The sequence below is a fragment of the Schistocerca cancellata genome, chromosome 1, assembly GCF_023864275.1.
Source record: "Schistocerca cancellata isolate TAMUIC-IGC-003103 chromosome 1, iqSchCanc2.1, whole genome shotgun sequence".
NCBI classification, from domain to species: domain Eukaryota; kingdom Metazoa; phylum Arthropoda; class Insecta; order Orthoptera; family Acrididae; genus Schistocerca; species Schistocerca cancellata.
The window spans coordinates 1,148,093,316-1,148,106,516 of record NC_064626.1 but is presented as its reverse complement, the minus strand read 5'-3'; the positions used below and the strand labels follow the sequence as shown (position 1 = coordinate 1,148,106,516).

General features: G+C 45.1%; 1 protein-coding gene across 1 annotated transcript in view; it reads right to left on the bottom strand.

The window, feature by feature from the left end:
* Positions 1-3,289: 3,289 nt before the first annotated feature.
* The window catches only part of LOC126135761 (probable ATP-dependent RNA helicase DDX17), a 45,502-nt gene continuing 35,590 nt past the window's right edge, over positions 3,290-13,201 (bottom strand). Inside the window, exon 2 of the mRNA XM_049915202.1 lies at positions 3,290-3,974. Coding sequence (XP_049771159.1) covers positions 3,290-3,974 — 685 coding nt within the window. The remainder of the gene's footprint in view (positions 3,975-13,201) is intronic.

Sequence of the window (13,201 nt, the reverse complement as noted above, 5' to 3'; positions counted from 1 at the left end):
CCGGAGGACTCGCAGCCGCGCATAACGCCTCGCGGGAATTTTCTGTGAGCAGGGACAAGTTCTCGGACGTGTCTACATCTACATCTACATGGATACTATGCAAATCACACTTAACTGCCTGGCAGAGAGTTCATCGAACCACCTTCACAATAATTCTTTATTATTCCACTCTCGAAAAGCGCGCGGAAAAAACGAACACCTCTACTAGTCGAGCTCATTGTCAAGATCTGTTCAAAACACTGCGGATTTTAACTGCTCCATGTGAATACATTTACCAGTCAGTTGTACACATCAAAAATAATATTGGTAATTAGTGCACAAACAGCTCTGCCCATGACCACGCAACAAGAGATAGAGTCAACTTACATTTACCAAGAAAAAAATAAACATAAAACTCAAAACAGCATTTTCTACAAAGGAATAAAACTGTACAATAAATTACCAAAAGAGATTAAAGAAATTGCAAAAATACTCTTATTAAAAAGGCAGCTAAAAAGTACCTGTTATGCAATACATTTTATATATTGAATGATTACTTAGATAAAACAGAGTAGGAGTTTGATAAAAAATGTTATACAAATAAATAATAATATTAATGATTATAAAACAGCCAACATTCCACATAACACCTTCACTTTATGTTTTTTTCCTTCTTTTTTCCTTTCTAGAAATACTAACCCCCAAGATATGCATAGCATAATGCTAACACCTCTTCCTCTTTCTGAGTTCAACATTTCACTCATTATGGAGGGATGCTGACTCAGTTTTTTAGGATAGCAAATGGGAAGTTGCGGTGCGGAAAATGGCCCAGAGATCATCAGTGTGTGTGTTTGCGTGTATGTGTGTGTGTGTGTGTGTGTGTGTGTGTGTGTGTGTGTGTGTGTGTGTGTTTGTGTGTAGCGAGTGAAGTGTTATGAAACAATGAGCGTCTAGTGTGTGCAGTGAATGATAGTGAGATATGAGTGAACGATGTGGCATTACATTATTTAATAAGTCATTTGTAAAAAAAAGTATTGTGTACCAGGAGTAAATCTAATGATTGTATCTAACTAGAAGTCTGTAAATATATGTGTATACGAATTAGCTTATTTTAAATTGATCTAAACTTGTAAATACTTTGTAAAAAGAGATCTACGGATGAATAAAGCTACTACCACTGCTACTACGCCGGCCGTGGTGGCCGAACGGTTCTAGGCGCTACAGTCTGGAACCGCGCGACTGCTACGGTCGCAGGTTCGAATCCTGCCTCGGGCATGGGTGTGTGTGATGTCCTTAGGTTAGTTAGGTTTAAGTAGTTCTAAGTTCTAGGGGACTTATGACCTAAGATGTTGAGTCCCATAGTGCTCAGAGCCATTTGAACTGCTACTACCACGTATCTTTCCGTGTGAGCTCTGATTTCCCTTATTTTATTACGATGATGATTTCCCCCTACGTAGGTCGGCGTCAACAAAATATTTTCGCGTTCGGAGGAGAAAGTTGGTGATTGGAACTTCGTGAGAAGATCCTGCCGCAACACCCTAAATCCCATATCATTTCTGTGACACTCCCTCCCATATTTTCCGATAATACAAACCGTGCTGCCCTTCTTTGAACTTTCTTGACATACTCCGTCAATCCTATCTGGCAAGGATCCCACACCGCGCAGCAGCACTCCAAAAAAGGACGGACAAGCGTAATGTAGCCTCTTTAGTAGATTTGTGTCCTGCTAATAAAACGCAGTCTGTGGTTCACCTTCCCCACAACATTTTCTATGTGTTCTTTCCAGTTTAAGCTGTTCTTAATTGTAATTCCTAGGTATTTAGTTGAAATTCATGCCTTTAGATTTGATTGATTTATCGTGTAACCGAATTTTCACGGATTCCTTTCAGCACTCATGGGGATAAACTCACATTTTTCATTACTTAGGGTCAATTACCAATTTTCTCACCATGCAGATATCTTTTCTAAATCGTTTCGCAATTTGTCTGGATCTTCTGATGACTTTATTAGTCGATAAACGACAGCATCATGTGCAAACAACCGAAGACGGCTGCTCAGGTTGTCTCCCAAATCGTTTATACAGATAAGGAACAGCAGTGAGCCTGTAACACTACCTTGGGCAACGCCAGAAATCACTGCTGTTTTACTCGATGACTTTCCGTCAACTACTACGAACTGTTACCTCTCTGACAGTAAATCACGAATCCAGTCACATAGCCGAGATGATACTCCATAAGCACGCAATTTCACTACATGCCGCTCGTGTGGTACAGTGTTAAAAGCCTTCCGGAAATCCAAAAATACGGAATCAATTTTAAATCCATTGTCAGTAGCACACAACAGTACATGCGAGTAAAGAGCTAGTTGTGTTTCACAAGACCGAAGTTTTCTAAATCCGCTTTCACTGTGTGTAACCATACCGTTTTCTTCGAGGTAATTAATAATGTTCGAACACAATATATGTTCCAAAAATCTGCTACATATCGACGTTAATGATATGGGCCTGTAATTTGGTGGATTACCCCTATCGTGTTTATTAAATATTAGTGTGACCTGTGCAACTTTCCAGACTTTGGGTACGGATCTTTTGTCGAGTGAGCCGTTGTATATGGTTGTTAAGTGTGAAGATCAGCATCCTCTGAAAGGAACCTGACTAGTATACTGTCCGTACCGGAAGACTTGCTTTTATTAAGTGATTTAAGTTGCTTCACTACTCCGAGGATATCTAATTCTAAGTTACTCATGGTGGCAGCTGTTCTTGATTAGCCGGCCGGTGTGGCCGTGCGGTTCTAGTCGCTTCAGTCTGGAACCGCGTGACCGCTACGGTCGCAGGTTCGAATCCTGCCTCGGGCATGGATGTGTGTGATGTCCTTAGGTTAGTTAGGTTTAAGTAGTTCTAAGTTCTAGGGGACTGATGACCACAGATGTTAAGTCCCATAGTGCTCAGAGCCATTTTTTTTTGTTCTTGATTCGAGTTCTAGAATATTTACTTCGTCTTCTCTGGTGAAGGAATTTCGGAAGGCTGTGTTTAGTAACTCTGTTTCGGCAGCACTCTCTTCAGTACTATCTGTTGTGGCGTAGCAAGACAGCCACACCACTCGGAGGTAGCCTTGTTGACTGGAAGAACTTGTGGCCTAATATGCTCTGTAAGTTAGCATCTGCTGCACCAGCCTGCATCATAAATGGTGGTGGTACAGCATACATTCCCTGGGCTGCAGCCTGATTTCCACCAGTTGCTGGACCATAAGACTGAGCATTGTTTCTCTTTATTCTTTGGCCCTGCTGGTAACCATTTCTCCCAGTCTGGTTATTATATGGTCTTCCATTCTGTGGACTGTAACTCTGTTAACACATAATCTCTTTCAGGCTGTGACAGTTTTGTTTCCTTTTCATGCTCCTGGCAAACGTCAATAATCTGCATAATGTTATGGTTGGCAGCAAGTGTCAATGAACCAATATTTATCTGTATATAATCTGTAAGGAAGTCTTCTGCTAATGCCTGCACCTCTTTAGGCCATGTAGCTGACCACATCAATACCTGGCGATCTGGTCTGATCTGTTCAATTATTTTTCGAATCTGTGGTTCAAATCCCATGTCTAACATGCGATCTGCTTCATCAAGCACTAAGTACGTACAACGCCGCAAGTTTGTAATTCCCCTCTCCAGAAAGTCTATGAGACGACCAGGTGTGGCAATCACTATCTCCACTCCTCTCTCCAGATCACGAGCTTGTGGTCCCTTTGGGGCTCCTCCAAAGATGCACGTATTACGGATCAATGTTGATGTCCCAAAATCTCTGGCCACTGTCTGTATCTGCTGGGCCAATTCTCGTGTAGGAGCAAGAATAAGGACAATAGGACCATCACCACGAGACAACCTTTTCTGGTTGTTGATGTGTACTGTGGCTGGCAGGACATAAGCAAGAGTCTTCCCTGATCCAGTCTGGGCTATTCCAACCAAATCACGCCCGTCTGCATTAGTTAGCGTGCCTTTCCTGTGTTAGGACAGTGCAGCCTTCTTGCAACATACAAGGGACAAACAAAACTTGTGTCATTTTACGTTCTTCGCTCTTCTGCTGCAGTCAATTTGTTTGGTTTCGATTTATTTCAGTTGTTTAACTTGTGTATCGTAAATCAGGTCCTATCAGTGAACCAGCCTGTGCCTTCAGCCAGTGTTTCTAGTCTATGTGAGGAATTTGCAGACATTTTTGCACCGGGCCTTGGTTGCGCTAAGAACTATGAAGCACATTTGGAACTCAAAGTCAACGCGCAACCGAAATTTTTCAGAGCGCGCAATGTTCCCCACGCATTGCGTGATGAGGTCGCAAGAACATTAAAAGATTTAGAATCGCAAGGTGTCATTGAACGTGTGCAGGTTTCTCTCTGGGCCTCACCCTTAGTGATTTTGCAAAAACCTTCCGGCAAATTGAGACTTTGCGTGGACTTCAAAGCAACAGTGAATCCACAACTAGTGACTGCTACTTTTCCTTTGCCCCGCCCGGAAGATCTTTTTGACAAACTGTGCCCGGGAAAATATTTTTCAAAGTTGGACCTAGCAGATGCGTACTTGCAAATACCGGTGGACGAAGAATCCCAGCGCGTATTGGTGATTAACACGCATCTTGGACTATACAGATTCAAAAGACTGCCATTCGGGTGTGCATCCGCCCCTGCATTGTTTCAGCAATATTTACAAACTATTTGTTCGCCGGTCAGAGTTGGTTGGTGGCCAGTGACACTTGGAAACCAGTCTGCAACGTTGCTGTAAAATGTGCAGCAACGGCTATTCCAACCAAACTATGACGGTGGAGGAAGTAAACAAATATCGAAGTAACCATGCAATTACTGTGAAAGGAAATAATGTTCCTCACCCAAGTCAGTTTTTTGAAGAAGGAAATTTTCCTGAATATATAATGCAAGAAATAATGCCAATGTTATGTGTCGACAGAAGTGCCGACACAGTGTTATTTAGACGGGCCGAATAGGCACGCTATAATCTCACCCAGAATATCGTGAAGTCTGAAACAGGATGCTCAATGAATGCTAATAAGAAAAGAACGGAGCGTCTCATATACTTAACTTTATTCTCTTGTGTGGTACATCTCTATGGTGAATACAAGTAAGACTCTCTCCAGATATGGTTAACTGCGCCTTGCTAGGTCGTAGCTATGGACTTAGCTGAAGGCTATTCTGTCTCTCGGCAAATGAGAGGAAGGCTTCGTACGTCTAGTCGCTAGCAATGTCGTCCGTACAACTGGGATTAAATGAAGCAGGACTTGTTGAGGCCGTACCATTCTAAAAGGGAGACGGGTTGTGATTGTCTGATCTGAGCTTTTTCTGGCAAACACTTTGAACATGTCCTTTCTTGTGACAGTAAAAGCAAATAGCTTGGCGTGAGGGGCAATTTTCACGCGAATGTCTAGTAGCACACCGCGGGCATGATTTCACTGCATTTGCGGGCTGGCGAGGCACACCTGGTTTAGAGCGCGGCGGCAGCTGCGTCGAAGTGCGCGAGGGCCGGTTACCGGGCCGCGCAGCGCGTCCAGCGGGCCGGTTAATGTTACACACTGCTGGCGAAGCTTCAAAAGATTCCTGAGCACAGTCAAGTGTGTCTTGCCTATCCAATATGTCTATCACTTGTTGAAGGGAGGGATTAACTAGTTTCAAAATCTGTTCTCTTATGCGAACATCAGAAACGTTCTGTGCTATTGCATCACGCACCATTGTATCTGCATAAGGAACTATCTCCAATGCTATCGCGCAGAGAAGGCATTGATTGTTTCTTGCCGCTAGCTTGCTTCATAAACGACCAGAATGTCTTCGGATTTTCTGCCAGGTTTCGAGACAAAGTTTTCTAGTGGAAACTGCGTAAGCATCTCACATGGAAGTCCGCACTGAATTTAGAGCTTCTGTACAACATTGCCAATTTTGGAGATTTTGTGTTCGTTCAAATTTGGCATGCTTTTCTCCTCGTTTCTGCAACAGCGTTCTGACCCGTTTTGTGTACCAATGAGGGTCAACTCCGTCGTTTTCTAATTTGTTTGGTATAAATCTCTCAATTCCTGCCGATACTATTTCTTTGAATTCAAGCCACATCTGGTCTACATTTACATTTTACACTATTGGCCATAAAATTGCTACACAAAGAAGAAATGTAGATGATAAATGGGTATTCACTGGACAAATATATTATATTAGAACTGACATGTGTTTACATTTTCGCGCTATTTGGGTGCATAGATCCTTAGAAATCAGTACCAAGAACAATCACCACTGGCCGTAATAACGGCCTTGACACGCCTTGGCATTGAGTCAAACAGAGCTTGGACAGCGTGTACAGGTACAGCTGCCCATGCAGCTTCAACACAATACCAAGGTTCAGCAAGAGTGACAGGCGTATTGTGGCGAGCCAGTTGCTCTGCCAGCATTGACTGACGTTTTCATTTGGTGAGAGATCTGGAGAATGTGCTGGCCAGGGCAGCAGTCGAACATTTTCTGTATCCAGAAAGGCCCGTACAGGACCTGCAACATGCGGTCGTGCATTATCCTGCTGAAATGTAGAGTTGCTCAGGGATCGAAAGAAGGGTAGAGCCACGGGTCGTAACACATCTGAAATGTAACGTCCACTGTTCAAAGTGCCGTCAATGCGAACAAGAGGTGAGTGAGACGTGTAACCAATGGCACCCAATACCATCACGCCGGGTGATACGCCAGTATGGCGATGACGAATACACGCTTCCAATGAGCGTTCACCGCGATCTCGCCAAACACGGATGCGACCATCAAGGTGCTGAAACACAACCTGGATTCATCTGAAAAGATGACGTTTTGCCGTTCGTGCACCCAGGTTCGTCGTTGAGTACACCATCGCAGGCGCTCCTGCCTGTGATGCAGCGTCAAGGGTAACCGCAGCCATGGTCTCCGAGCTGATAGTCCATGCTGCTGCAAACGTCGTCGAACTGTTCGTGCAGATGGTTATTGTCTTGCGAACGTCCCCATCTGATGACTCAGGGATCGAGACATGGCTGCACGAACTGTTACAGCCATGCGGATAAGATGGCTGTCATCTCGACTGCTAGTGATACGAGGCCGTTGGGATCCAGCAAGGCGTTCCGTATTACCCTCCTGAACCCACCGATTCCATACCCTGCTAACAGTCATTGGATCTCGACCAACGCGAGCAGCAATGTCGCGATACGATGAACCGCAATCGCAATGGGCTACAATCCTACCTTTATCAAAGTTGGAAACGTGATGGTACGCATTTCTCCTCCTTACACGAGGCATCACAACAACGTTTCACCAGGCAACGCCGGTCAACTGCTGTTTGTGTATGAGAAATCGGTTGGAAACTTTCCTCATGTCAGCACATTGTAAGTGTTGCCACCGGCACCAACCTTGTGTGAATGCTCTGAAAAGCTAATCATTTGCTTACACAGGATTTCTTCCTGTCGGTTAAATTTCGTGTCTGTATCACATCACCATCGTGGTGTAGCAATTTTAATGACCAGTAGTGTAATACATCAATGAGCTATATACCACACACACTAACCTTACTTAAAATTACTTAACATCTACCCACACATTGGAAAAAAAATGATAATTTGTGGTAAGGTCTTATGGGACCAAATTGCTGTGGTGTTCGGTCCCTAAGCTTACACACTACTTAATCTAACTTAAGTAAGAACACACCCGTGCCCGAGGGAGGGCTCGAACCTCCGACGGGGGCAGCCGCGCGGACCGTGACAGGACGCTCTCGACCACGCGGCTGACACCCGCGGTCACCCCTTGGACCTGTCGTACCGTTGTACTACTCGTACCACACTTGTCAGACCTGACTACCAGAACAGTAGGTACTTCTCGATCAATACAGCAGGTTACAGTTCGTACCTTATTTCCACCAAACCAAATCAACTTATTCGTTACCGGCGGTGTCAAAATTTCTCCCTCTCTTTGAAGATCAGTTTACAACACAGCTCTACGAGGTTCTAGTAGAAGATCACTTCATCGGGTGAAACCGAAACCAGTCCCCTCGCTTTCAATGACCAAAAGTTCCAAAAGTGACGTACCATCATTTTACACAAGATGGCTACCATGGCGTGCCGCCTTCTTTCTCCAAACTATCGAAAGTCCGTGCGTGTGTCTTCCTTCACACGCGCACGATCCTCTGCTGGCAGCAGCCTCGCCAAAGCACGTCCTCTCTCTATCCGTTACGCTCGCAGAACTCTTCCTGCGCATGCGCACAGCCACTTGCCATCATCGCTCGCGATCTCTGCTCTCTTGCTTGCCTCGCACGCCTCATCTGTATCACCAAAGACATTCTATCAAGACAAACCAGTCAATCGATACCATCGGAAATCTCGAATCATCGAACATGGATCACTTTTTAATCTGAATGCCTCTTTCTTGGTCTTCGATTCTTATTGTTCAAATGGTTCAAATGGCTCTGAGCACTATGCGACTTAACTTCTGAGGTCATCACTCGCCTAGAACTTAGAACTAATTAAAACTAACTAACGTAAGAACGACACACACATCCATGCCCGAGGCAGGATTCGAACCTGCGACCGTAGCGGTCGCCCGGCTCCAGACGTAGCGCCTAGAACTGCACGGCCACTCCGGCCGGCTCTTATTGTTCCCTCATGTTCATGTGCATATTGTATATTATCCGTTTCTCCCTATGACTTACACCTCTTTCCTAATTATCTTGCACCATCTCACACTGTCGAACGCTTTTTCCAGATCGACAAATCCTATGAACGTATGTCGATTTTTCTTCAGTCTTGCTTCCATTATTACACGCAACTGCCTCTCTCGTGCCTTTGTGTTGCTTATAGCCAAACTGATCGTCATCTACCAAATCCTCCATTTTCTCTGTCAAATGGTTCAAATGGCTCTGAGCACTATGGGACCTAACATCTTAGAACTACTTCAACCTAACTAACCTAAGGACATCACACAACACGCAGTCATCACGAGGCAGAGAAACAATTTTCTCTGTCATTCCTTTGCTTATTATTCATGTCACAAGCTGTCATGAGCTGTTAGGCTGACTGTGCAGTAATTCTCGCTCTTCTCCGCCACTGCAATCTTCGAGACTGTGTTTCTCTCCATAAGTCTAATGGTATGTGTCTAGATTCTGCACAGTAACTGGAATAGTCGCTTTCTTGCCACTTCACCCAATGATGTCAGAAACTCTGAGGGAATGTTATCCATCCCTTCTGACTTATTCAGTCGCAAGTCTTCCGAGAGTCTATCAAACTCTGACTGTAATACTTATCCTCTACGTCTTCCATAATGACTACCAGCCGGCCGCGGTGGCCGTGCGGTTCTAGGCGCTTCAGTCCGGAACCGCGTGACTGTTACGGTCGCAGGTTCGAATCCTGCCTCGGGCATGGATGTGTGTGATGTGCTTTGGTTAGTTAGGTTTAAGTAGTTCTAAGTTCTAGGGGACTGATGACGTAAGATGTTAAGTCCCATAGTGCTCAAAGCCATCTGAACCATTTGAACCATAGACTACCACTTCTCCATCTTCCATCTCGCCACCAGACCAGTGCTCCCCCTTCCCGAGGCATTTAATACACCAGTTTAGATTCTTCGAAAGATAAAAGGGAACTCAGAGTAGAACGTCTTGTGGACAATGGAGTTATTAGTGCCGGACCCCTAGCGAGAAATGGACAAGGGCGGAAAGGGAAATCACCTATGCTTTTTTCAGAGTCACCATTCAAGGTACTCCACTGGATTTAGGGAAACCACGGAAAGCGTAAACCTGAATGGTCTCACTGGGATTTAAACATCGCTCCACCACAACGCGAGAGCAGTATCTTCATGACTGCATCATTTCGCTAGTAGATTTTTCGAGCCTTTCTGCACTAACAACTAAGGCAAAGTAAGCCAATAATCTTCAATAAATGAGAGAGGAGGGAAGTATTAATGTATCGCTGTCGCCCCTCCTCTACAACGTCAATATCAAGTACGTGAAGAGACAGATGCCCGGCGACTAGTGAAGGGGGATGACAGTCGAAGAGCGACGTTAAGTTACGTAGATGACGCACTCGTCGTAGGTGGCTTGCGGCAACCAGTAAGGGGTACAACGGTTTGCCTGTTGGGCTTCGTCTCGGTACCTTCGGCCGAGGTTAGTCTAATCACTTTTTTGAAGATTCGCCAGTACGACTTTCTAGCGTTGCCAAAGATTCAGCCTCCATTGCTGGTGAATCTCTGACAATGCCAGCCACTCGCGCTGGCAAAACGTCAGAGAAATCATCAAACTAACTCCCTAGAAGAAAGTCACCACAAACATCCTTAAAACCTGCAACACTCACTCAAGGGTATTTTACAGGCACAAACCAAATAACAACTGAGAGAAGGCAAACAGGAAACAACATCATAGGAATGCTCTGTTGTGGTAACTACCGAAAAGTCTACGAAGTTAATGTTCGATCTAATGTTGTTGCTACTTCAACTGGACAATTAACTGGACAATGCCACCGCGAAATGTGTCAAATGGCTCTGAGCACTATGGGACTTAACTGCTGTGGTCATCAGTGCCCTAGAACCTAGAACTACTTAAACCTAACTAACCTAAGGACATCACACACATCCATGCCCGAGGCAGGATTCGAACCTGCGACCGTAGCGAAATGTGTCATGAATTAAATAGCAAAGAGCAGTAATTGTGCAGAATCGAAATAGTATGAAAACGGAAAACTAAAGAATACTCTGAGAGAAGTAACGAAAGCACAGTGCGTTCTACAAGCTCGTAATGACGGTAAAGTTGTGACCGCGCTGTCCCATTACACGAGCGGAGTTTAAGCTTAACACGCCCACTACTCACAGTTGCTGAACAACTGTAATTAAAGCGCTTGTGGAGTGCGCTCGTAAATAGGAAGTGTCGAAATAGGTAGCAGTCACTTGTGTGCCTAACGAACTGCGGCAGAGAGCAGCTGGAAAACAGGAAGAAAGACATGGGCGGGCAGGGCTGCACTAAACGCCCTGCACAATTAACAATGGTCGACTGTAATATCGACCGTTAATGGCCGACGCTTCCGCGCGGCTGTTCGTCCAAACAGGTGTGGCACGTCACACAAATTGTGTGTGTGTACATTGTGTGTCTGCCACTGTCTTGGTCGACGTGCGCTGTTCGTAGAGGCTTCCACAAACGTGTTTTGTGGCGCAGGAGGCAACTGCCACATTGTGCCACACAGGGGCCAAACCGACTCACTCCATATTTCACAATTGCTCTACTTTTTATTACGAAAACCTCACATATGTTTTCACTGGCTGAAATGTTTAACGCCTTTCAGTAATTCAAGCACCAGCAGGCAACAGTACTTTCCGTGGCAACTGAACATTTCGTTACAGTCTTCAGAGGCCAAACTGACGAACTCCGACTTTCTTATTTGTATTTTAGGCAGTGAAGAAATAACAAATAAGCTAATGCAAACAACTTCGAAACAATGGATGACGACTGGTGAGTGACAGTGAGCAGTGTAGTACTCGGGGCCGATTTTTCGTGCGTCACCCTGAACCACTGAAATAATATTGTAGGAGTTATCATATTCTGTATTATGTGACACCATACACTCGATTACGAAGCGCAGGCTTCATTCGGTTGTAAGTCAGCCTGCCATCGATAACCATGAACATGCTCTTTTACCTTGGATCAAAAAAAGACGAAAATGGCCATTAGTACCTGCGTGCCGACCTCATTTGCATGTGTAGTAACAAAAAAATCTTGCCTTAAGTATTTCTTCTGCTATTTATCGAAATTGCGAAGTAAGCTAATATACCGTTTTGTTACCTGAAAAGATGTGTGTGTTACATACCACGTAATTTTTATGTAATTTACGTAACTATAAAATACATTTTAATTACCGGTCTTGGACGCTGAACAGAATACGAAGAGAAGCAGAAGTTCAGAGTTAAAAAAAAAGGTTGAAACAGATCTACATTACTGGCCAGCAAAATTGCTACACCAAGAAAAATGCAGATGATTACATTTTCTCGCAATTTGGGTGCATAGATCCTGAGAAATCAGTACCCGGAACAACAACCTCTGGCCGTAATAACGGCCTTGATACGCATGGGCATTGAGTCAACCAGAGCTTGGATGGCGTGTACAGGTACAGCTGCCCATGCAGCTTCAACACAATGCCACAGTTCATCAAGAGTAGTGACTGGAGTATTGTGACGAGCCAGTTGTTCGGCCACCATTGACCAGACGTTTTCAATTGGTGAGAGATCTGGAGAATGTGCAGGCCAGGGCAGCAGTCGAACATTTTCTGTGTCCAGAAAGGCCCGCACAGGACCTGCAACATGCGGTCGTGCATTATCCTGCTGAAATATAGGGTTTCGCAGGGGTTGAGTGAAGGGTAGAGCCACGGGTCGTAACACATCTGAAATATAACGTCCACTGTTCAAAGTGCCGTCAATGCGAACAAGAGGTGAGCGGGACGTGTAACCAATGGCACTCCATACCATTGCGCCGGGTGATACGCCAGTATGGCGATGACGAGTACACGCTTCCAATGTGCGTTCACCGCGATGTCGCCAAACACGGATGCAACCATCATGATGCTGTAAACAGAACCTGGATTCATCCGAAAAAATTACGTTTTGCCATTCGTGCACCCAGGTTCGTCGTTGAGTACACCATCGGAGACGCTCCTGTCTGTGATGGAGCGTCAAGGGTAACCGCAGCCACGGTCTCCGAGCTGACGGTCCATGCTGCTGCAAACGTCGTCGAACTGTTCGTGCAGATGGTTGTTGTCTTACAAACGACCCCATCTGATGACTCAGGGATCGAGACGTGGCTGAACGATCCGTTAGAGCCATGCTGATAAGATGCCTGTCATCTCGGCTGCTAGTGATACGAGGCCGTTGGGATCCAGCACGGCGTTCCGTGTTATCCTCTTGAACCCACCGATTCCATATTATGCTAACAGTCATTAGATTTCGACCAACGCGAGCAGCAATGTTGCGATGCGATAAACCGCAATCGCGATAGGTTCCCATCCGACCTTTATCAAAGTCGGAAACGTGATGGTACGCATTTCTCCTCCTTAGACGAGGCATCACAACAACGTTTCACCAGGCAACTCCGGTCAACTGCTGTTTGTGTATGAGAAATCGGTTGGAAACTTTCCTCATGTCAGCACGCTGTAGGTGTCGCCACCGGCGGCAACCTTGTGTGAATGCTCTGAAAAGCTAATCATTTGCATAT